This window comes from Sinohyriopsis cumingii, chromosome 1, assembly GCF_028554795.1.
Source record: "Sinohyriopsis cumingii isolate HCF-2022 chromosome 1, ASM2855479v2, whole genome shotgun sequence".
Classification (NCBI taxonomy): domain Eukaryota; kingdom Metazoa; phylum Mollusca; class Bivalvia; order Unionida; family Unionidae; genus Sinohyriopsis; species Sinohyriopsis cumingii.
The window spans coordinates 183,676,999-183,703,570 of NC_142961.1; the positions used below are offsets into that span (position 1 = coordinate 183,676,999).

Genomic DNA, 26,572 nt, shown 5'->3' on the forward strand with positions numbered 1-26,572 from the left:
CCCCAGATATCAATCATTATTATTGTAAATGTTATTCTCTAAAATCCGTTGAGCTTCTACGACCCCACTAGTGTATTCGTTTACAACCACATGAGGTGGTTTTCGCGATGATGAAATCGCCGCAAGTACGTTCAATACCTCGCGGCCACATATCGGTGGGTCACTCAATTGCTGTGTTGGCAGCGTGGAATAAAAAACCCGGGCTGAACACGCCCGGGCTGAACACGCCCGGACATACCGCATGAACTCTTTCGGCGGGGCTAACCCGTATGAATCAAAATAGACGATCGCACGCGGATCAATTGCGTATGCAACCCAATGAGTTCCCGCTCCGGAGGACCCATCGAGGTTAATTATGCCGGTTTCAGTATTCCTTGGGGCCGCCGGTAATTGATCCCTCATAAAAACACCTCTGAAGTTTTTTATCGCTAGCGCGTTTGCGGCATCTATTAAATCAAAATTAGACATTGGAGTCATAGACTCAGGAGTCATTGACTCCCGAGTCAATAAACGGTTCCCGGTAGTCTTAGACCCTTTCCCGAGTACCATGAATACGGGGTTCCCGGTAGTCTTAGACCCTTTCCGGCCACGGGTCGTTTTTTTTTGTAGCCTTTCCCGGTTGCCTTCTTCAATGCCATCCCCGCCGCGGTACCAACGGCTCCTAACGCCGCCGCCTTAGCCACTGCTGGTGCGGCCGCGGCAATCAATGCCGGAATCGCAGCTAACAGCGGAAATATTCCACCGGTCTTTTCCATGTTTTTAATTGCTGCGGCTGAAAAATCTATTTGAACACCCTTTTTATTCTTCATCGCATCATTGAAATGTTTTATTTGACGCGCCGTCAACGATATCTTATGATTACCACCCGCCATCTGCGACGGCTTCAGCGTTATTGTGGTCCCGCATTGTTTAGCCGACTTTGATCGTAATTTCTTGACTTGACCATCAGTCAACTCTACACTGACGACACTATACGACATTTTATTGTAAACGCGTTTATGCTTTCAATTACATGTTTTCCACTGGCGCGTCAACGATTCTCATTCGTCCACCAACACCTTCTAGCAGCATTGATTTATCGCTGAGAATGACAGCAACCGCTCTATAATTAACACCAGCCGGGGCTATACGAGCTCTGAAGTGTATATCAACGACGGATTGTCTCGTTAAATCAAGATGTTCCAACGAAAAGTAATAAATCGGATACAGGTTTTTAAAATCAAGTTGTGATATTTGCAAACCGGTGTCGACGTTTTGATCACGACCCATATATGACAGCAATCGATGATACACACGTGCGACATGGTTGTCGCCGTAATTAAGCTGTATATCCTCGGATGGTTCCTGTTGTCCGTTTATTCTCAGCGAAACCTCCATGACTCCTAATCGATCAAATATCATATGGCTGCGTTCTTGATTACCCAATCGTTCCCTATTCTGTAGCGCTATGAATATATGACGCGGGGCTGAAACACCCTGTTTTGATGCTAGGTGCCATGTAAACGTATCGGCGACGTTATCCTCTTTAGCATCAGTTGTTACCGCTAGCCAACTCAACAACGATTTCCCTCCCTGTTCCATAAATGCTAACAATCGTGCTTCCGTGGTAACTGATGGAGTCAGCACCGGCATCCACAATGCCATTTTAGTTAAAATGACTTTACCGGCAGCGACGCCAGCAGCATGCCATATTGCATTGTTATCATCGCCCCTTCGCGTCAGGGCAATTGTATGCTTAGCCCCATAGACAACTTTTCTGACATTTCTGCAGAATCCGAATATGTGATGGAGTGGAATCGCGCATGAAAACTTTCGGCGTGGTCTTTGCAACATTCCTACTCGTGTTGCAAATCCTAGATTAAAATTATCGTTAGTACTTTTTATGATATTGAACTCAGCGCCTGGTCTTGCTCTGCGGTCTGGATTGGCTGCTTCAGCTTGTGGGTCAAATGCGGTATCTCTTTCCACCAGCACGTTAATGTACTGAAGATGATCAGCGTTATCGGTGGAGTCCTTCGCAAACATCATAGATGGGCCCGCCGATCTTGTATAATCATCTGAATACCTCGCTAACCCAATTATCGTCGTTGCAACATCAACCTCGCGTTCTATTGATTCAATTTCTCGCCCGTCAATAAGATATCTGGCGCTCTCAAATAACGCCATGATACCGTTGTTGACGAAGCCAACTCGAACACGATGGTCATCTGCGTATGGTGCATTATCGGCGGCATTTGTCACGAGTTCTCCCTCGATTTCGATAAACGCTTCACACGGCAAAAAATATTTACTGGTATCTTGGACTTGAAGTTCAATTCGCGATCGTAGGTCAGGTTGCGCTGCATAATAAGAATAATATTGATAATCACGGACAGAATCATCCCTGCGTACTGGGGCGTCCATATCAAACGCGGGATCAGCGGTACGCGCAAACATTCTATTATTTATCATGTTGATGTTTTCAATTGCGATTTTTTCGTCGTAAATTCTTTGAATTTAAACCACTCCCCGCTATCGCGTTCATGAGCGCGTTGGTTGCCGCATCGGCGGATGGCGAAGTCGCCAACGACGGAGTCGTCGCCAACGACTGAGTCGCCGCCAACGACTCTAGTTTTTCTTCCACGGCGTTATTTATTACTTTACTGATATTCGCAGGCATCACTGTCGTTGATGGCATCTGTTTTTTTCTCCTGAATTTCACCAATGACATTAGTTTGTCCCGCGCGGCTGAAAACGCCCTTCCGGCAACATCTCCAATAGCACTAATACCCTTATCACGAATAACATCAATAGCCTTCATTCCTAATTGTTTGGCTAACGGCGCTACTTTTGGAGCCATTCTTGTGAATAACCCCGCAATGGTGCTACCGAGACCATCTCCATAGTACGCGCGGTAAACAGGCAATCGCGAGTTTACCACGTAGACGAGTACTGGTTTATCATGGTTGTAGTGTATGATCATCCTTATTAAAAACACCAGTTTTCCAATTAATCATCCACGAGTTCGTCTATGAGCGTTCGATATACATTAATGTCCATAATACCGCCTGCAAATAACCGCTTGCAAATATCAGCGGCCTCATTGATTATTTCCGTAGAGTTATTTCCGGCTCGTTTTCCTCCGATTAGTACTTCCAGCCGTGATATATCACTGAGAACACTATTAGGACAGGTAACGCCATAGGATTCTTTACCAACAGAGTATCCTTTTCCTTTTTTTGGTGTTATAATCTTAACTTCCTTGTGGAATGCGTCGTAATCGGATTTACTATGATGTGGTAATGCATCTTTATGTTTACTTGCTAAATACACTATTCTTGCCCAGTCCTTTAACGACTTTATATTTTTCTCGTAACCGCTATTGATATGCTTCTTATCTCGTATGTTCTTAGCAAAATTGTTGGCAGTAAAATTAATTAATTCTTCCCTGTTGCTGAAGCCTCTAATTTGATCTATTGTGTTCTTCTTGAGTACAATACGGGGTATATTCCCCTCTTTTTCTTCCGGTATTTCTTCTTCTGGTGTTTCTTCGGGTATTTCTTCTTCTGGTTCTTTCGCAGTAGCACCTAGTTCTTCTTCGTCGGCCATTGTAACATAAGGTTCTTGTGGTTCGGTTATAGCGAGTGGTGGTGGCCTCCGTGTTGTAGCAGCCGCTATTTTTGCAGGAAGTGTTTCTAAAGACCTTTTTGTTTGTTCGGTCTGAGCCGCTATCTTTTCAAGCGCACCAAGAACGGGTACAGTTGCCGCCGTAACATCCTTAGTCGCTTTAGTTACCGGGGCAAATAACTGTTCACTTCCAACAGCAAAATCAGTTTGCATTTGTTGTCGCGTTTGAAGTTTCTCTCTCACCCTGTCTCGTAACGGTATAAACTTTCTAAGCGCTGCTAGCCGCTCTCTGGCTAGCCGAGTAGTAAGTGATTCACCTACCATTATTGTAAATTGATCCGCAATTTTCTAATTTTCCGCCGAGTGTACCATCGGGAGCTCCACGGAGTTTTCGTCTATAATCCTTCTAATGTTTTTGATCTTACTAGAAATCTCCCGGCGTCGTTCATAAACACGTCCGAGTTTTTTTCGTATTATTTCAACGGCAGTAAATAGTCCAATGAATGCATTTGCGTCATTGTGGTACAGGTTCTCATTAATCGTATGTTGTAATCGTTTTATAAAAAAATACTCGCGGGCCAGGGTAAAACGCCCCCGTTTCGACTGTTCGTTAATAATCTCATAATCGGATAATATTTTTTCACTGTCGAGACCATCAGATAATTCAATTCCTTGATTTTTTAATTTTGAAATCTCAGTTAATATATTATTGATGTCTTCGATATTCATTATTCTTATAAAACATCTTATTTCTAATATCAAAAATTTTAATAAAATTATTGGGGCCATTTTTGACCCCGTTTTTTGTATGGACAGTACAATGCCATAGATCTCCACTCGAGTGTTGTGGCAGATTGCAGGCATACATGGACAGTACAATGCCGTAGATCTCCACTCGAGTGTTGTGGCAGATTACAGGCATATACATATACTTAATTAAGGACATTCACATCTTGGAACCCCAAAGCATACATCTCCGGGAGGGAGGCCTAGGGTGACAAACGTCATCGTAGACCGCCCAGAAGATATGCTTGGGGGACATCACTACATGTACTTAATTAAGGATGAATATATTTACAATGAAATGATTGATGGATGATGGGACGGCACAAGACAGCACAAACATAAAACGGCGGGGCGGAACTCTACGGCCAATTCAACCAATCAAAAGCAACCCAATTAAATTAACCCGGTTGCATGATTGTGAACAAAAGACAACCACACGCCCGGGTCAAGAGCGTGGGTTAGTTTTGATTAGTTGAATTGGCTTTCGAAAGCCCCAGGCTTATAACGAGTCATCTTATATATAAAGTGACTAATACAGCGGCGTCAGTCACAAGGTGTGTGTTAATTTGAATTCCCTTGAATCGTTCGAATCCTTAAATACTTATTAATGGTGTTTCACGGCATTTAAATGAAACCAAATACTCAAATAAAACATTAAAAAAAAGAATACAGCTGTTAGATAACAGCGTGTATTTCATTAGTTTTCATCGTAAAATGATTAATTAATCGCAACATTAATTGGACTTCAAGGGACGCAACATTAATTAGACTTCAAGGGACGTAACTCTTGTCATGCGACGCTATCACAAAACGAGTTATCTCCCTTTGATGTTATATATGAAAATCGAATTCTATGACCCGTCTTTTTTGAGATCGCTGTTTTAGTTATATTCTCCGCAACATCTAGAACTGATTTACTACAAATATCGAAGTATTTACCAGCCGCATTCATAGAGCGAAATATTTTTTCCTCGTGCGTTATTGTATCAAATGACTTTACGGGTTTTGCCTTTCTCATCCCTCCTGTTTTTCCAAATTTGGAATTTTGACTCGGTGTAACAGCTCTTAGATTACACAGTCTGTTATTTTGAGGACATCCATCAATGTGATCAATAACGAGACCGTCGTTGATCAGTCCGTTAAACGCTTCATACACCATCCTGTGAATAAGACAGATTTTTTTCCCAGCATTAAATCGCAAGTATCCGTGATTATTTACGGTACCAACCGGCTTCTTCAGTCTGCGGTTTCTAACAATACCGTCGCGAGATGCCTCGTAATTAACAAACACAGGGTGAGGTCTGAACTCTTGGTCCATTTGTATAATAATACTACTTGTCTAATTTATTATTTGGTTTAATTATAAACCTTGCAATGTAGTCCTGAGGAGTTTTGATGACGAAGTCTGCGGTGGGGTCAATGACGGCGTTTTTAATTCGCTTGTCATAATAGCGTTTTAGTTCCCTGTATCGCTTTCCGCCACAATTAATACACAACTGGGATTTTCCTCTTACACCGACGTGGCAAACCAAGCACGGTAGGGGGCCAAGAGAACCATTACGAACGCTTTGTAAATGATATCCGCAGAATTCACCTCTACATGATTTATTGCACGGGGTTGTCGACCCAATCATCAACCATTTGCAGTGATTCATTATACTATATTCTTTCATTTAAATACTTGTTTTAATTATATGGATGAGTTTGAGAGATTAGCAGTAATTAAGCCCCGGAAAAATATTAGGTTTAATCTCGATAGAGTCCTCAAGGACACACCAAAAGCGTTAATAAACGATAAAACCCTGTTGAGTAAAATACGCGATTGTATCAATGAATTCAAACGTGATGGTGCATCTCACAGTTGGTCAACATTTCGAATTGATGGCATTGTTGATGCTACCATGAACGACAACCGCGCAGCAATGATAATATCACAACTTGACGGTAAAAGGTATTTCTTCAGAGTAAAATTCATTGTCCGGGTGGAATCAGGCGATTGGATCATGCGTGATAAATTTGAACCAGTTCTCAGCGACAAGAAAACAGTCACTGTCAGCCGCGACTCCAAGCCGGGGTTGTTAACCGGAATTGACAAACCATACTATGAACGAGCGTATCCTGAAACAGCAGTTGTTTATGGAATATACCCGTTAAATAAGAAACCTGATATCGGAAAACTGAAACCGATGAAACAGTCAACTGGGATAAATTGTGTAGCAGAACGAATAATAGAGCATTTTACAAATGCATGTCGAGGAAACAAATTGACTGATTTACGACGTAGCAAAATCAACCAGTGGGAACTAACCGTAAAAGAGCGTGGAGCAACCATCAGCGACATAGCGAGATTAGAAACGTCGTTGAGATTTCCAATAACCGTTACAACGATAACCGGTGAAGTATTATACGAATCGAAGTATAAATCGAAGGGAGCCCCAATCAAAATTATCGATCATAACGAACACGCATGGACGCCCGTGATCACAATATTTCCACGGGATAGAACAGTAAAGTATATACCCGAAGAATTCCTGGGAGAACAATTCTCCAAGGACGGTTTTCTCGCGGAGAGGAAACTATTTGATGCTATTGCCTACTTGTGTAAAAACGACCCTGTATCAATGTGGTTACTTCGCAGCGCTGAAAACGATGCGGATACCTTTGATCAGTTTGTAAGACCAAACGGTGAATTATATCGCACTGAAGCATTTCACAACAGGATGAAAAAAACCGCCATAGAATTTGAGGAGCATGATGAACAACTGCTAACAAATTGTTTTACGATTCCATCGGTTGTAGCTCATGTTGCAGCAAGGAAAAATGCGTGGAGACCAACGCGCAGGGAATTTCTACCGGATGTACAATCCAGTTGTTTGGAATACTATCACGGTGGACTATGGAACACTGAATACAACCGCGACGCTATGATCTCGGTTGATATGGTTGCCTGTTATCCAGCGAGTTTTCTCGGGTATGGATCCGCCGCTGAGTACTTTAGACGATTTGGACACCCCAGTCATGAAATGACTCGTGTTGCTATTAATGGACCACTGCCTGATTTTGATTTAACCGGATTCGCTCGCATAGTATCATTTGAATTCGCGGCAGGACTCCATCGCTGTTGCTATATTTGGATCGGTAGACACATGGCTGAAAAGAGATGGCTGCCAATAGCGCTGCTACGGTATATGATTGATTGTAGCATGCTAGTTTCGTTGATTGTCAGTGACGCGATTATATCATACCGGGCACAGACTGAAGTCTGGTTACCAGAACCGGAGCGTCTAGATAGCATAATTGACGAGTCCAGAAAAAACATTGATGCCGACGAGGAATATATCATCGAATGGTCCAGGAGGATATTTAACCAACGAAACCGCGAGGCAAAAGATCTCGGTAGAAGAATAATTGGTAAGTTCACACAAGGTGGAAAAAACCACGACTACAAACGATATTGCTCACGGCTGATTATAGATGACGCAGAATATGATTTCGTAATCAAGGACACAGTGGCAAAAAATAGATACGTGAACTGCAAAACAGCTTTCTTGTCCAATGGAACGAGGTTGGGTACAGTTGTTACCTACAGCGATGGAGACAGCCCGGCGTATCCACATTTGAGGGCGTCTATGCTGGGTTATGCCGCTATTAATTTATTCTCGATGATAAATAGATTTCCTGACACCGCGGTTAGAGTAGCCGTTGATTCATTTTATATTGACGTAGCGTATAAGGGAAACGTAGCCGAGTTTACTAGTCCGGACGAGAGTTGGGGTACATGGAGAATTAAAAATGAAATACGACGCGATTATTCCCCGTCAGCAGATGTCACCGTTGAGAACGACTACTTACGCGGTGATAAATTGTCAGAATGGTCTAATGCACCATCGTGTTCTGATCCAATTTGTAGACACAAGACGGTTTATTTAAGCGGCTGTGGCGGGTCAGGAAAGACGACTCGGGCAATTGAATTATTTCGAACGCGGGCAAGTATAATCGTGCTTACACCGACCCATAGACTAGCGCGAGAAATAAAACAACGAAATGTTGACGCCGTTACTTATCACAGCTTTTTTCGATACAGCGGCGGTGAGTGGACTCCTGATCGAATGGGTGAAAAATTTATTCCCGACATTATCATCTGGGATGAGATATGTACTGTTTCGTTAGATACTTTACAAATGTTTCTTGAGTGGTTGCTGCGCGCGAATACAGCGGTAATCATGTGTGGGGACCATGGCCAACCACCACCATTTGTCGGCGAGGGTCCACATGATTGGTTAAGGGGTTTTGTGGACTATTATGAAGAAACCGATACTGATTACCGAGCACTTGATGAACAACTGCGCGAGGTTAAGAAATTAATCAGATTACAGCCGGATAGAATTCAATGTGAAATAATTCGCGAGGTGATTCCGGAAACGCCGTTAAATGAATTCTGGGAAACATGGAGACCAAACGATTTGATTGTAGCGAGTAGAAAGATAGTCAGAGACACACTTCAGCGGAAGTTGTTTACGTTGCATAAGGAAAAGTTTCCAACGCGTCCAGTGCCGTTATGTTATAGACCCGCGGACACACGGCGGCAGAACATTGAAGTTGAAATTCCAGGCCGGACAGAAAAACAAATTCTCGTGCTGAATGATATCGTGCTCGTTGATATCAGCGTCGTCGAGGACGCGCTACGTGCTGATAAATCCCCGTGGACGCTAGGATACGCAACAACAATACATTCCTCGCAGGGACTAACCATCACGGACACAATTGTTTGGATAGTTGATAATCGCATCGAATGGTCAAATCTAGTCTATCTTGCAGTGTCCAGAGTACGAAGGATAAATCAGCTTCGAAGAATTGTTATTGACGGAGCCGATGACGGAGTCACTGACGAAGCCGGCGACAAAGTCACCATCGATGCAAGCGTCATTGATAGAAAACTCTCGGGTTACCGCCAACAGGATAAAAAAAAACAGCGGCGTTTTGATATTGATGCCGAATTAATAATCTCGCTACGACAACAACAGAATAATCACTGCGCGAGTTGCAATTGTATAATGAGTTGGCGTTATTCGGATAAAGACACTCGCCAATTTACCGTGGATAGGATCGATAACAGTCTCGGTCATGTCAAAAACAATGTGAGGTTGACCTGTCTTGAGTGCAATAGACGCAACGGCGCTAGTTAAGACCACGTGGGGGTAATTGAGTATCGTTAGGTATCACTTGTAGTTGCTCGCGTGTAAATCCGCGCTGAGGAGCAGTTGAATCCAGTCTATAGATCGGTGGTCTACCAGTTGATCGTGTTATCGTTGATATGTTATGTGTGGTAACACTCCAAATAGGATCGGTAGCCCTTTTTTTACCGCCTTCAAGCTCTCCTGGTTCATATAGATATCTAACAGTGACATCGCCAAGAATCGGCTTAGAAACGCTATTTATTTTTAATTTTCCGGGTATATACTCGTATTTAATCGCGTCGCTGGGCTTCATGTTGATTACTCGGGTAATCTCGTTATTTAACGCTGCAATTACACCTGGCAACCTTTTAACCCATTCACGAGATCGTTTTTCTTGGATGAATTCCTTCGCGTATTGATATCCAAATAACCGTTCAGCGAGAGTCCGATTGAATCGTTCAACAATTGCCTGATCACGATGTAGCGCAGTATGACCTCGTCGTATCGCGACGCTATGATGTTTCAGCGTTGATAAAACAGCGCCGCGAAATTCACTACCAGGATCAACTTGTAATAGATTTGGCCAGCGCAGAGGACCTCTTCGATAAATCCGCTCAAACGCATCGGCTACTTCAGTTGCTGACTTTGTTTTCAACGGTTCCGCTTGTTTGTATCGACTCGCAACATCAACTACGGTTAGCGCGTATTTGTAACCGTTGTCATGCGGCAGAAATAGTATATCAGCCTGATGAACTTCATTAGGTACGCTGACATCAAAGCGCGAGAAGTTGATTTGTTTAGGCGGTGGTAGATAGATTTGCCATATAGCCTGTTTGGATAACCAATTAGCCGCAGTGGTCTTTGTTACCTTTGCAGCGCTTGCAAGCTTACCAATTGCGGCCTTCCCCTTCCAGTATCCTCTCGGAGAATAATAGATGGAATCCATCGTTTTTCTTGGATGATTGTTATTAATTACCAGCGCCAATCATTAATTTACTTTTCATAGCCGATTTTACCAACCATGAGGCCAATTTTTCTTTGACGGATTTATCAGGAATAGTATTTAGCGCGTGAATTAATTTTACATCCGCGATATGACGCTGTTGCAGATCGCTACTTTTGTAAGCAACATCATGAGCATGACACGCCTTATCGATAGCGTTTATTGGATACTCACCGGGTTTGGGCTGATTTTGATCATCGAGTCTAATATCTAATCGTGTTCCGGGGCCACAGTAGTTATATCCTGGGAGGTGTTTTTCTCCTGGATACTTTGCCCACGGTGTTCCGGGGAGTTTTGCCAATTTGGCTGCGATGTCACCTCCTCGCTTTTTTTTAAAACATCTCCGGGTCTAATAGAAATAAATCTAAATTTCTTTGTACCGCATTGTACACACTTACCAGTAAGCGCCGATCTGTTATTTCTTGTCGTAACGGTTGTCATATCATTTGTGCCAGTACGCACTCTACACTTCACACAATATAGATCCATAATTTATGTATAGAGATATGAATATAATTGATTTTTCGGCGACTAAAACAAGAGAACCAGTTAAGCATGTTGCAGCGTTACCAAACTCGATCCGGATGATTATCATCGGACCATCTGGATCCGGCAAGACGCAATTGTTACTCAATTTAATAATGAGATGGATGAAGTGGGATAAGTTGTATTTGGTTGCTCCTAGCGTAGATGATCAACGATGCTACGAGGTGTTGAAAGATTTCAACGAGAATGCATCAGCGATCGCTAAAAAGAATGTTATTGAGTTTATTACGGATATCAATGATGCACCGGGTATTGATGATATTGATGGCGACGTTAACAATCTAGTCGTGTACGATGATGTTATGTTAGACAATCAAAAGAACCCAGCTAGGATATTTTCCAGAGGCAGGCATAAAAACACTGACGTGATATATGTCACTCAACGATACACTCAGATTCCAAAAGTAATCAGAGATAACTGCAATATTCTTGCTGTATTCAACGGCGTTGATACACACACGCTACGAAATATTTGGCAGACATGGTGCGGCGGTGACATGGACTTTAATGTTTTTCGAAACTTTTTTAGTCATGCTCAGTCGACCCCACATGGATTCATAACGATAAATTTACATGATCCTCGGACACGATATCGTATCGGACTTGACCAAATATTCGGTTAGTTGTAAATAATTTTCATTGTAAATAACCACTTAGCAGCAGGGGGGGCGATGACATCGACGCGGTCGTCGATGTGCTTACCGGACGCTGACGACACTGGGGATCGGCGCGCAGAAGGTGTTAATTAAACCAAATGACGTCACCATCGTGTAGGATGGACCGTCGTCGTTTTTTTTTTACCAGGCGCTGACGACACTAGATCGTTGAGTGCAGAAAGTAATAATTAAGCAAAATAACGATTGGACAAAATGTCCGATTCGCCCCCTCTGCTGCTTTCACTGTTAGGGATCACTGCCATCTCACCTGTCTGCATGGGTTCGAGTCTTGGGTTCAGCCAATGTGGGCATGTGAGAAAGCTTGCCAGTAGCTTCTTGTGGGTCAGTGGTTCTTTCCAGGGTTTTCCCAGGTTCTTCCTCCACCATTAATACTAGCCACCATGTATAGCCTATCTTGTGCTGAAAAATGGCATTAAACCCAACAAGAACAACAACAGAGCCAGAAACAATACTACTTTATGGTGCAAAAAATACATCATTGGGCTTAATGATTTAGTTGTAATTGCAGGAATAAAGGAATAAATTGATTGAGCTCTCAAATAAATCTTTTTAATAATAAAAAAAAATATAGTTTGGAACAACATGAAAATTGTTCAGTCCATCATCATTTATTTTTCAGGGAATTATTTTTTTTAAAATTAATTATCTGTCATATTTCAGAGTATATCAGAGTCGTGAATATGGTAGGCAAGCTGAAGTCCAGTAAACGACAAGCTGCAGATCTGCACTTTGATTTTGATGTAGAGTCCGTGGGTATGTATGTTTGTTTTTGTCGTATAATATATAATTTATCAATACACTTGATTTTTAAAAAATATTTTCTCATAATGAAGTTGGACAAGTTCTTATTCTTACAGATTCCTTTTCTGCATGCAGCTTTTCAGGGAATGTTTTTGAAATCACAATGAAAATGATTTTAGTTGACTTCTCAGACAAAGCTATAATGAAAGCATCTTTGTGCTAGTTTGGGGATGGTATGAATAATTGAGGCAGGGAAATAAAGAACACTATGCATTAGTGTTAGATGCTCAAGAAGGTTGTTTAATGCTCAAAAAGGATTTGTTTAATGCTCAAGAAGGAGTTTAATGCTCAAAAAGGATTTGTTTAATGCTCAAGAAGATTCTCTAATGCTCAGGAAGAAGACTTTAATGTTCAATAGCCAGTAATTATCAAAATTGACAAAACATGATAACTAAGTACCAAAGCAGTGAGGATAATCAGACTACTTACAGTACCTCTTTGTATGGATTTTGGGCATGTTCAGACAAATGTTTGTGTTGAATTTAGAAATCAACACATATTTATTTCCATTTCTAAACAACATTATGTCCCCAAACAAGGGGTAAATTTGACCATCTTTATCTCTACTGGTCATAGACCAGTGAAGCAATGTCAACATGGGTTTTTGCTCAAAGACTTCTGATGATGCCAAGTTATTTCCAAATAATAATGGTACCACTCAGATGTCCAATATAGCTATCACCTTAGCCATCATTAAAATTTTGTTATCACTTCTCCTGAACAAATAGTCATAGTCAGCATGGGGTTTTCACTGATATCCTTCTTGTGATGTTTAGTTGGTTGTAAATGAAAATGGTGACAATCTGACTTCCAGTATGGCATCTACTCTGGCCATCTGGAAAATCTTATTATTATTACTACTAGATGACTGGTCATATCGACATTGGCCATCTGGAAAATCTTATTATTATCACTACTAGATGACTGGTCATATCGACATTGTACTTTTACCAGAAGACTTATTATGATGTCTAGTTGGTCCCAAATGAAAACAAAGTGAATCTGATATCAAATATGGTCACCATGAGAGCCATCTTAAAAATCTTTATTGTTACTCCACCAAAGCAGAAAGTCTTGTCAACATGTGGCTTTCATCATAAGACTTTTAATAATGTCTTGTGGGTCCTAAATTAAAATGGTACTTACATGCCATCTAATATGGACACCATGGTGGCCATCTTGAAATTCACGCTGTTGCTAATCTGGAAAGTCATTTTTACAAGGGAGTTTTCATCCAAAGAGCCCGTAGGTTGTCTGGTTGATAAAATTGATGCAAACTCTTGAAAACATTATTTATACTCTAAAATGGATGGCTATGTCAACATACGGTTTTCGTCAGCTACCTTTTTATGATACCAAGTTGGTCCAATATGGCTGCAATGATGGCTGTCCTGGAACACTTGCTGGTACTTTTTCCCTCTGAATGGATGGACATATTGACATCATGCATTCACTAAAAGGCATCTGGTGGTGTCAGCTTGGTCATAAATGAAAATGATGCCAATCAGATATCCAATGCGTACACCACAGCAGCTAATTTGAAAATCATCTTTTTATCACTCAAGAATATCAGAGATAGTTTCAACACTCAGCATGTAAAAGAAAGAAATGGTCTTTTCTTGAAATTCTGGAAATTCTTTTTGCCAGTAGAACATTATTCATTTCTAGGGACTTTCATTTGCACTATTTTGCTGGTCACTGTCTGTGTAAGAGGGGTACTTTTGAACATGAGTTCATTGGTACCAAGGGATTCCAGTTGTAAAAGTCGATGGCTGCTGGATTGCCATTCAAGAAGGATACCACTCTATTATGGTATCTAGTTGGTCCCTAATTACAAAAGTGCCAATATGACCTCTAAAATGAACGTCAGAGAGACAATATTGAAAATGATATTATTCTTTCTCTGGAATGGATGGTCGTTTGATATGGGGTTTTCACCAAAAGACTTCTTGTGGTAATGTAAATAGTTTTTAAAAAACAGCGACAACCTGACATCCAAGATGGCAGTGGTGACCTTCTTGAAAATCTTGTCATTCCTACTCCTAAACAATGGCTGTATTGAAATGGTGTTTTTACTGCAAGACTTACTATGATCTGTGTGTGTGATTTGGATTTTGAACGTAGCTTTAACAAAATTCAATCATATTGCTAAGATGTCTGCAGTGTGGCAGTTTATAGTAATGCCTAGCACTGGGGCATCATGTCGCAGACATGTAGCATGATGTACCACCTAGTCACATTATCACGACACCTGGCTGACCAGTCCTAACCTCTTAAGGCCACCAGAGTGGTTCCTATATGTAAATGGTTCTAAATGACATTGGTGCTAATCTGATGTCCAACTCGTCATTCATCTTTTATAGTTGCTCCTTTGGAATGTTGGTCATATTTTTACTAATTGACTTGTGTGGATCAGAGTTTCAAAAAATGTGATAAACGGATCATTCAGGTGGTCCACAGAAAGGTTGTGGAATAATCAAGAACCTGAACTTTGCTAAATAAAAATACAGGCTCATCCATTACATTAGAAATGAAAGACTGGTGATATTAAAATATTAATTCTGTTCTTTTATATGTAGAACAAATAATTATTACTAAACATTATTATGCATAATGCTTTGCACTAGTTAGCTAACAGTACAGAGATCATTAGGAAAAATCATGAAGTGATCTGCCAAAACCCTCCCTATCATGAAGTGGTCTGCCAAAACCCTGCCTATCATAAAGTGGTCTGCTGAGACTTTCAGCAATGTTTAAGTGATCTGTAAAAAATAAAGTTGAGGAACCACTAATCTTGATGGTTTTAAATGAAAATGATGCCATTATGATTTCCAATATGACCAGCATTGCAGCCACCTTTAAATTCTTGTTATTCCTATTCCTGGTCAAGTCAGCATGAGGTTTTCACTAAAAAGCCTTTTATAATCTGTTAATGGTTCAAAATGAAAATGGTGACCATCTTAAAAATCTTGTTATTGCTTTTTCTTGAAGGGACATTGACAGGGTTTTCATTAAATCACTTCTTAGCTTATATGTATTTGGTCTTTTTTGAATGTTCCCAATCTGACTTTCTCATACTGGTCACAGTAAAGGCCTTCTTATTATTCTACTCCTCTTGGATGAATTGTTTTATCAACATAGGCTTTCCACTGAAACATTTCTTATGATATTGATTTTGTTCAAATGGAAGTGGTGTTAATGTGATCTAACAAAATGATTACCATGGCACTGTCTTCAGACTTTTTTTATACCTTTTCTTCCTAAACATATCAACATTGGCTTTCATTTCTTTGAAATGCTTCATGCAGCAAGTAGTTGGGCCTAATAAAAGTGATGCTGATCAAACCTCCAAAATGGCTGCTTTGATGGCCATCTGGGAATTCTTTTCATTTTTACTTCTCATGGGGCAGGGGACAGTTTTTATGCACAAATTTAATGCTGCATTCACCGGCCTAGTATAAAATAATTTTAACAAAATAAAATACACAAGTGAGGTCAAAAAGGTTGCTATTTTTGGACATCTATATTACAACAAAGCATAAGAATATTATCCACTTGACCAGAGAAGTCAATAACAGTTCATAGCAGATGAAGTTTATGTACCTCAACCCCAAATTTATACCTGCATTTTCACGTCCGAAGGTCATTTTTGACACCCTGTGATGTTCACAGTGCAAACACAAGCCCTTTCCCTTGATAAAAATTCTGCAAAACAATGTGTATGAAACAGGCTGATGCAGTTGAAATAGTGCCCTGAACCCACATGTTTATGGCTATTGGAAGCTAGCTCTTCTTCCTGGCTGACTATTGATATTTCACTATCTGCATACTGCAAATTGGTATTTCACTATCTGCATACTGCAAATTGGTATTTCACTATCTGCATACTGCAAATTGGTATTTCACTATCTGCATACTGCAAATTGGTATTTCACTATCTACATATGCAAATTGGTATTTCACTATCTGCATACTGCATATTGGTATTTCACTATCTGCATACTGCAAATTGGTATTTCACTATCTACATACTGCAAATTGGTATTTCACTATCTGCATACTGCAAATTGGTATTTCACTATCAATGAAAAGGACATTGCTTTACTCCAAAATTTCCAGTGACTGCCCAAGCTTCTTATTGGAATATTCTGACACTAACTTTATGACTACCCCAGATGTTGCCCAGTAGCACAGGTGCAGCTAGTGGGCTTGGTTACTTTTAACTCATGTATACATGCTACATGTTAGACCTTAATAGGACAAGGCACTGGGCACCAAGCATGAGTTATCAAGCAGGTCAACTACTGGTCACCAGATGTTGATTTTTTGGCCACATCTGAACCTTGTAGGTTCCGTTGCTTCACCATGGTAATGGGTATAGCATAGAAGAAGCTGGCACAAGGTCATGAGGCAGACAGAGAGTATAGGAGTTCATTTTGCCACCAGTTTTAGTGGGTAGTTCCAGGATTTACTTAACCACTTGGCTATATAAGGCCTTCTCACCTTGATTTGGAAGTGTCCCAGGTTGGAATAATCAGGAGGACATGGTGTTGCATCCCAATCAAAATTCACCTTAGTTACCATAGCTGGAATCTTTATTTGGCAGATTAATCCCCATAGTGTCCTCAGGATTTGAGAGATCGCAGCATCAATCTTTGGTTACAACACCACTAAGTTGTGAAGAAATGCCTTGAACTGAAAGCAGACATGCCAATCCTAACAAACTCTTCTCTAAAATGCAGACTACAATTTTCCATGCATTAGGCCAATTTTCAGTAAAGTGTAACAAAATATCATATCAGAGTGGAAAGTACAGATTTTAAAAAAGTGTAACAAAATATCATAGAGTGGAAAGTACAGATTTTAAAAAAGTGTAACAAAATATCATATCAGAGTGGAAAGTACAGATTTTAAAAAAGTGTAAGAAAATATCACATCAGAGTGGAAAGTACAGATTTTAAAAAAGTCTAACAAAATATCATATCAGAGTGGAAAGTACAGATTTTAAAAAAGTGTAACAAAATATCATAGAGTGGAAAGAACAGATTTTAAAAAGTGTAACAAAATATCATATCAGAGTGGAAAGTACAGATTTTTAAAAAGTGTAACAAAATATATCAGAGTGGAAAGTACGGATTTTAAAAAAGTGTAACAAAATATCAGAGTGGAAAGTACGGATTTTAAAAAAGTGGGATCGGATACAGCAAAGACAACATTATGTTCAACTAAAGATTTGCAGACTTAGACCTTAATGGCTGCATGCCAATTCAGTTTCAGAAATTGCCATTTTAGACCCCATCTAGATCAATGACTTCTTACTGGATCTCTCCACTTTGCTTTTGTGTAGTTTTTCACAAAGTCTTTCTTTTGAATGATACATTTTCTGTATCTGTTACCTTTGTTCCATCTTTCATAATTCTTTATTGTTTCATGTCATTTCTTTTTTCAAGATTAAGAAAATATGTTTTTTTTTTTACTAAACTTCTACCACCTTGCCTGTTATCTTGACATCATACCTGAGTTTTTTTTTCTTCTCATTTCTTCTGAATCTGCTTGTTTTTGTTAGTTCTTCAATAATTAGATTTACTAAAGTATGTACAATTTGTATGTTGCTTTCATTTTTGCAGAAATTTTGTTTCTCTTTTATTACCTAAGTGATTTCTGTCTTATAGTCATATTAAGAATTTTAAAAATAAATTAATTCTTTAACCCCTGGCACCATGTTTATGCATCAGGAGGTAATATCATACTTCGAGCTCTTTAGCATCACGGTCATTTTGACATACATCAAAGTGGGTGTTATTACAGAAAAATAGATGTAGCTCTACAATGATACCAATTAATCTTGACTTTCTACTCGCATTACAAAACAGACAGGAGAAAAATTTGTTTTATGAGACCAGATTGTTTTACACCAAAATTCTCCTGTTGTTGGAATCAAATTTTTGTCCAGAGTTTAGATTTTTTGGCCTGAGATCTAAGGCAGACCTGTATGAACTCTACACAGACAAGTGAACCTTTGAAAAAAGTAGGATAAGTTGGGGACATGAAAATGATGAGTCCAATAAGCAAAAAAAACTTTTAACCTTCTGCACATGTGCGAGTGAAATAGTCAATTAAAAAATGATGTTTCAAACGCAACTAGGCTTTGTGGTAAATGAAAATATCTTGGAAGCAGATGTATGTGGATGTACTCAGAAGTAGCCCCCAGAATGTGTTTCCCTATCCCATTTCAGGCAAATATGACAAAAATCTCCAAGGGTTTATAAATTAATGGGTGAATTTTGATGGCATCACCAATTTTAATATTCCTTGCATATTTATCATTTCTACATCAATTTTGCACATAAATTACAAATGTTGCCATTCCTTGAGAGTTTGTAAGAAATTTCCAAAATCTTGTTAATGGGTGAATTTTGATGACACTACCAATTTTAAATAATCCTTAATATTTGATCATTTGATCTAGGCAATGCAGATGTAGACAATTTTAGAGTTATTGCTGATCAATTTGTTTTATAACCATGAAGAATAGATGAATCTAAAATTTGAAAACATGTCCATAGAGATTAAATGACAGACATAATCTACATTGTTTCATTGTTGCCAGTAAAGAATCTGCTCTCAGGATTGACTGTAAATCAAGTTGATTCTTGATGTCCTTGACTGCCATGTCGGCCATAGAGTAGTGTTTATCACGTAAAATGTAATAAGAGTCAGATCCATGTTCTGAGCAACATTCCAGTCACCACAAGTGATAATAGGAATTGTCAAAATGTATTATAACTTTCTAATTTCTACAAAAGTTAGCATTATTGTCATTATAACCATGTAAATTTACCCACGAAAATCTATATCCATTAACTGAATGTACATGCCCTGGCAATCACCTGTGGTTCTCTTAATAAATAAATGAAAATCCTTTTTAAATGGAATTGTAACACCAGCACTATTGCTAGCTTTATGGCTAAAAATTCATTTACTCAACCTCCCAACACTTTCCAACCTCAAGTGTATAACATAACACATGTATAGATATGATGAATGTATTCTTTTGTTTGACCTAACAGAAAATAACTCTTATTTTAAAACTGGAAATGTGTAGATCCCTAACATTTATAGTCAAAATTTCAATCTGAATGGCCCTTGCCAAACAAATCCAGAGCATGCAGTGCAGTCACATGCAACTTGAGGTACACATAAAAACAGGAAATAAACAGAAAATTTTCTATCTGAATGTCCCTTGCTAAATTCAGTTGTGACTATAACTATATATATATATATATATATATATATATATATATATATATATATATATATATATATATATATATATATATATATATTGTTTTATACAAATCCAGGGCATGCAGTGCATTCGCATGCAACTTGAGCTACACATAAAAACAGGAAATAAGCAGAAAAAAAAGCAAATTGACTTTTGGTTACATGAACACATGATGTTTGCCATTATTAGAGACACATGATCCTGGACTATACTGGAGTGTTAGTATTGTATGAAATTTAATATCCATGCAGTGTGGCTACAAGCATTTGGAGTATTTGCTCATCCATTTTCCTATTTTACTTTAGGACTCCAAGCCATTATATACATAGTTTTCTATAAATTTAATCCTTGTATAAACATGTATGGAATAGTGACAAATAAGTGAAGTATCTTTATTTAGCAAATAAATCCAAGAACTAATCTGGTTTTCAAAACCTGAAAATACTTTAGGCAAACCATATTTTTATGTAATCATTGAAATATTAATACTTAAGCATTCAAATTGTGGTATTTGAAGTCAAAGAGCATCCAATTTTGTCTAGTGCAACACGAGAAAGAAAGAAAACCTCTATTTTATCTTTTGACCCAACTCTTGTCTTTTAACGTGCAAAATCATCCAAAAACTATTGATAATTTTGAGGAATTCATCCATGTAGTTATACGGTTACACAGAAATATGGCAAAGTGATGATAAACAATGGTACATATAGATAAATAATTGTACATATATAAATATTTGAACATGCCACAGAATAATGTAAACTTACTGAACACTCAGTCATGCAAGTACTTCTGCACTGAAAATTAGGAAACATGAAAATTATAGGACTACTCTCTTTATAAAATGGAAACAATTTTATATGGATAATGTAAAGAAAAAATTGCTGAAAGATTCTATCATTAGAAATATACCAATAAACCTGTATTCTTCTTCTTTTAAACTCAATTTTTTCTCTTAATTTACATATAGATAATTGAAATTGAAAATTTATACATAACTTTTTATACCAGGTTTTATATATTCAGGTGTATAATGAATCATTATGGACATCAGTAGATCAGGGTCTGTGTTATTTGTTTTATTTAATACTCCTAACAAATTGCAGCGATCCAGATATGCCTGCACATTATGTGATGACAATTCTGGGTCTCTGCAGTTTGCATTTGGACTCTTCTTATAGGTGAGTTTGTATGGCATTATCAGAACAATCAAATTTGTCCAGCTTTTGTTATTGGTGTTCACATGACAATTGGAGTAAAAGGCAGATTCCATTTCTGGATGGGTAGTTTAGTCTGTTTACAAGTTTGCAGAATAACATATATAGTAATTGGTTTGTAAAATCCCTTTTCTTCTCGGCAATGTCCAGTTTGGCCTCTGCATTACAAAATTTAGCATTGACTAGTTTTGGGGCACCATTCTTTCAGGAGATCCAGTGTATTGTGATAACATCCCTCAAGCCTGAGTGATGACCCATAACAGTTTTCACCGTGTCTACAAACTTTGCTCTATCATTTTTGTGATTTAGTCATGTTCAGATCTGTAATTTAAAAAATGTAGTTTGTAATCTTCATGGATCAATATTTAGTATTTTGTATCTTATTTTTAAGATTTTCACTTTCCTTGAGTCCTAAGTTTTCTCTTAGTTCTTTTAAAAATTTTGTGACAATTATTAATTCCAGCTTTTTTGTTTATATTCCAATTTGTCTGCCCATTTCCTTTGTCAGTTTAACTTTAAATTTATCAACAGTTTGAATACAATTTCTGATACTAAAACACCAAATTCATCTCTGATCAATACATTAATAAGGCAAAACAAATTTTGTTCCAGTTGGCCAACCTTTCAGGTTTTTTTATTGCCAACCCTAGCATTCCCTCTGCTTAAAAAAAAATTTGCTAAATTGATTTGTGCATCAAATCCAGCTGGTTTTGCCCAATATTTGAAGCACTTTGGGAAGATGATGACTGACTGGATGTGGAGGTGTGCCCTTCCATCTGATGGGGTGTTCTAGTCACCCCCTGTGCCCTATGTTTATATTCTATTGAAAGTGAAGGCAACCCTCTGTGGGAATCCATTCTAACAGATCCCAAAAACAAACAAAGCATTAGATTGCAAGACCATTAATTGCAGTTTCTGGATAAATCTAAAATCATTAGAAGCACATTATGAACTTCAAATATAAATCAAAACTAAGTGGACATTGTACCACACATAATGTCATCTATTTACTCACCTGCACTAAATGTGGTAAACAGTATGTAGGTGAGACTAAAAGGGAATTCCAAGAGAGAATAAAAGAACACTTGAGAGATACCCATATTCATTAAGATTCCCTGGTGTCTAAGCATTTTAATTTATCCGACCACAACATAGATTGTGTTAAATATCGGATAACATAAATTATTGCATCTGATCCAGAGCTCTCCAGTAGCATTTGTTTAGGGAAGATAGAGAAATTTTTGGGATATACCAATTACATATTCTGCATGCATCATCTGTTCATCAACCATTCTGAGGTCCATATTTCTGATCAAGTTTAAGTCAGACTTGGAATATTGGTTTATATCATCTCAGATGAGTTTGACAATGTGTTAGTTCTACTTGTACTAATGAGGTTATCTCGCATTTGATTGCTGAGCTTGGAATGTGGGCTTATACTGTATCATGGAGGCCATATTTATAACCCAGTTTTGATCAGACTCTCAATTTATTCTTGCTTCATTAAGATCTTGGAGCATTGTGAATATGAAGTGATCTTGCATCAGATTGACTTGGCTTGATACCTCTCTGCCTGCCATTTTACTGATCTGATTTTGATCAGGCTTGGCGTGTATGCTTATATCATCAAGATGTTGGATGAGTTTGATAATGAGTGAGATCCATGCATACTAATTAATGAGTGAAATCCATGCATACTAATTAATGAGTGAAATCCATGCATACTAATGGGATGATCATGCTTTTCATTGGTGGAGATTGTTACCATCCTGGGAGTAACATTTCTTAATTAGTTTTAATTCAGTGTAAAATGTTTAGGCTGACATGAGTTTTGTTGAAGAATGAGGCTGAGGCATATTATTGAGGTAATCTTTCATCTATTTGGCTGGCCTTGTGGAAATATATCATGACAAATATCACTTCCCAAAAAGGCCACTACAGTGGCCATTATGAAAAATTATATCTACGTTTGTGGATTGTTGATCATACTAGCATGTTTATCATCCCCTAACCTGGGAAGAGAAAATAGTGTTTTGCCAATTTTGTGTATTCATTGGTTCATTTGTTTATTACCTTTTCAATATTTAATTGCCACTCATCAGTTGAACCTGATATCACCGATACTTAAAAGTTATGTGGACGCATCTCATTAAGAATAAATCAGCTATACCAAAGCTAGGTCACTGACGTACTGGTAATTTGCACTTTTTCAGCTCTTTATTTGTTACCATCAATATCTTGGACTCTATTTCACCTACACTCCTCAAAATTGTTTGATACATCTGGATGAAAGTAACTTGGGCATCCCAAAACAAGGTCACAGTGGCCAATTTTGCATACTTAAGCAATGTGTAATTTGAGCTATTTATTAGTTACATCCACATGTTACACAGACATGCCAACTCTTGATTTTGCTATAAGTATTATGAAAATAACCCTTAAAATACGGACTTATGGCATACAAGCAAAAATACAGGAAAATAATAGTTTCCAAAAAATCCAGATAATCGATGCATCCATGTTTAATATGGATCCGGGTTTCATATTAGGATTAGTGAAATAAGTCAGGAAACCAGACTAACTTTACAGCAGCACTCCAGATGCTTTAAACTGTGCCTATTTGTTCATGCCAAGTGTCTGCATGATCAAACTGTTGATTATATAAAAAAAATTAAATGGCGTCCAGAAAGCGATGCATTTTTAAGACAAAAGGGAAAATAAGCTTGTAAAAAAGTGTTAATAATCAACATAGAAAAATAAAAAAGGAGTATTCAGATTCTTGTGAATAAAAGCTGGAAATCACACAATTACATGTATTGGACATCACTTGCCAATTTGACTATGTCTCCTGGTGGGAAAATTTATTGCCATCGTCATGTGAAATGGAAAAAGAATTTCCAAGAATTGAGAGATAGCAACATGCCATTGAGTTGCATAGGGTTTGGAACTAATGTTTGTGCAACTTTACTTGTGGTAAATAAAGTCTGCACTTACTTTACAAACTTTTCAGTTGAACATAATGTTTAGCATTGCTGCGTCAAACTTTTAATTACGTTTTCCAGCTTTACAATAGCAGTTATTGATATTATGTTACACCTTACTGAAAACTGGTCAATCTTACGGAAAAAAAATCAACTGCCTTACTGAGACGGACTCGTCAGGGTTGACAGGTCTGTGTTACATATCTCAATGAAAGTAACTCAGTGAGTCATAAACCCCAGGTCAGTGTGACCCTATTTTCATGTTTGAGTAACATTTTTTAATTATTTTTTTTTACCCTTAATAACTTGCACTCTACATTGCCCATGCTCATGAGAATTGGTATGTAGATACATCTGGATTACAGTAATTCATCCAAACCAAAAGTAGGTCACTTTGATCTAATTATTATGTTCGAGTGACTTTTGTTTTTTGTTATGTATATTTAATTTGCATTGTTAGATTATTTTAAACTTAATTATATGCTATGGATAATCATATTTAGGATTTGATCTTGTCCAAAATCAAATTCATTTTCTACCTTACCTGAATCATTGATGATTTAGTTTTGAAAACAGCATGCTTATCTCAATCTGAGTCCAGAACATTGGAAATTCCCCATCAGATGCCAGGTCTTTCTATTGATTATCACATTTAATATTATAATTTTAACAAGAAACCTGATAATAGCTAAGATTTGTATATCTTGTAAACATTAGGAACCTTCCAGAATGAAATTTTCCATTAGGTAATAGTTTTGTTGAGGTTTTTTATTTGTTTTAGAAAATGCTAATTGTGACCTGAGGTCAGGTAGAGGACTATATAATCCTATTTATCAAGAATTTATTCATTCATGTTGTAAGATATGAACAGAATCAGTTGTATTATTGTTGTGTCCAGTATTTCATCAGGGCTGGAATTTATCTATTCAAATAATTTAAATCAATTTATGGGGCTCTAAGTAGTTGAGTGGCCTAAAGCCCTCACCGTTAAGGATCATTGCCATCTCACCTCAGTCTGTGGGGGTTCGAGTCTCAGGTTCGGCCAATGTGGGTATCTGAGAAAGCTTGCCAGTAGTTTCTTGTGGGTCGGTGGTTCTTTCTGGGGTTTTCCAGGTTCTTCCTCCACCATTTATACTGGCCACTATGTCTAGCCTATCTTGTGCTGAAAAATGGCATTAAAACCTACAACAACAACAACAAGTTATTCTTCTCTGGAAATACAAAGTGCTCAGAAATAACATTCTTGGAAATAGAGACCTGGATTTGTAATGAAATTCAAATAAGGATATATTCTTGGATTGTATTATTGTGATTTAACAAAAGACTGTAGGCACATCACTTCAACATGAGCCACCACAAGCACATCAGCACTTCCAGCATTTAATTTATTTTGGAATACCACTAAAGTTTATTCAGAACTTTAACCATTAAGACTTGTGTTAGAAATTCTAGGATTATTTGGGATTTATTCACAATACCATAGGTTCTTTTTTGCATTTTCACTTTGTATTCTAGGGAAATAAATTATTTGTTGAATTTCAGAAAGTTTGTTGTTTCCCACTACTTCCTATTGCTTATATAATACCATAGATTCATAATAATTTTCAGCTACTCATTCAGACACCCTCACTCACCTAAACTCATGTAAATGGGTATGTGAATGCATCTCTGAGAGTTAACTCAATCATACCTAGAGGTGTTCACTTTGACTTCAATTTTCAGACTTGAGTAACTTGCAATTTGTTTCGTTACATCCTCATCTTTGGATTTTTTTTTACCCACACATGAAAACTAATATGTGGATATATCTTAAGATGACTAACTGAACCATACCTAAAGTTGGTTACTGTAACCTAATTTCCATTCTCATTTGACACCATATTAGTCTGTATATTGTTGGCTGCTCCTGATTACCCCCTGCTGGCAAAAGGATTCTTGTTTGTAATTAAATACCTTCTGATAGTTTTAAACACATTTTGAAAGCTATTTCTGAATAGACTTGAAAACACCAAATCCCTGGTCATCTTTCAATAACATACTGCCTAATTGTGTTAGAAACATCATTTTTTGTTGGTTATTTGACTTGCGCATGAGCAGAAGGGTAAAAGTTGGACTTCTTTCTTTTTTCTTTTCTTTTTTTCCTGAACGGAGCCATTATTTTTGTATGGAGACCACTCTTTATTCCAAATGCCCATCTTATCCTACTTTTTGCAAAGGCTCATCTGTCTGTTTGCAGTTCTTACTGGTTTGCCTTAGATCTGAGACCAAAAAGTATAAAATCCGGACACAAAATGGGATTCCGACCACGGGTGAATTTTGCGTAAAAAAAAAGTCGGGTCCAAAAAATGAGGTTTTTCTATCTGTATTTTGTAGTGCAACTAGATATTCCAGATTATTTGGTATCATTTTAGAGCTACATCTGTCTACCTTTCTATAATACCACCCACTTTAGTGTATCATGCATGACCATGACGCTACAGAGCTCGGCAG

At 38.1% G+C, this 26,572-nt stretch overlaps 1 protein-coding gene across 8 annotated transcripts in view; it reads left to right on the top strand.

Annotated features, from left to right (window-relative positions):
* The window catches only part of LOC149808515 (mitogen-activated protein kinase kinase kinase kinase 5-like), a 213,566-nt gene that overhangs the window by 130,548 nt on the left and 56,446 nt on the right, over positions 1-26,572 (top strand). For all 8 annotated transcript variants that reach the window (XM_089978310.1, XM_089978325.1, XM_089978335.1 and 5 more), the window contains one exon: positions 12,456-12,548. In XM_089978310.1, coding sequence (XP_089834436.1) covers positions 12,456-12,548 — 93 coding nt within the window. The remainder of the gene's footprint in view (positions 1-12,455; positions 12,549-26,572) is intronic.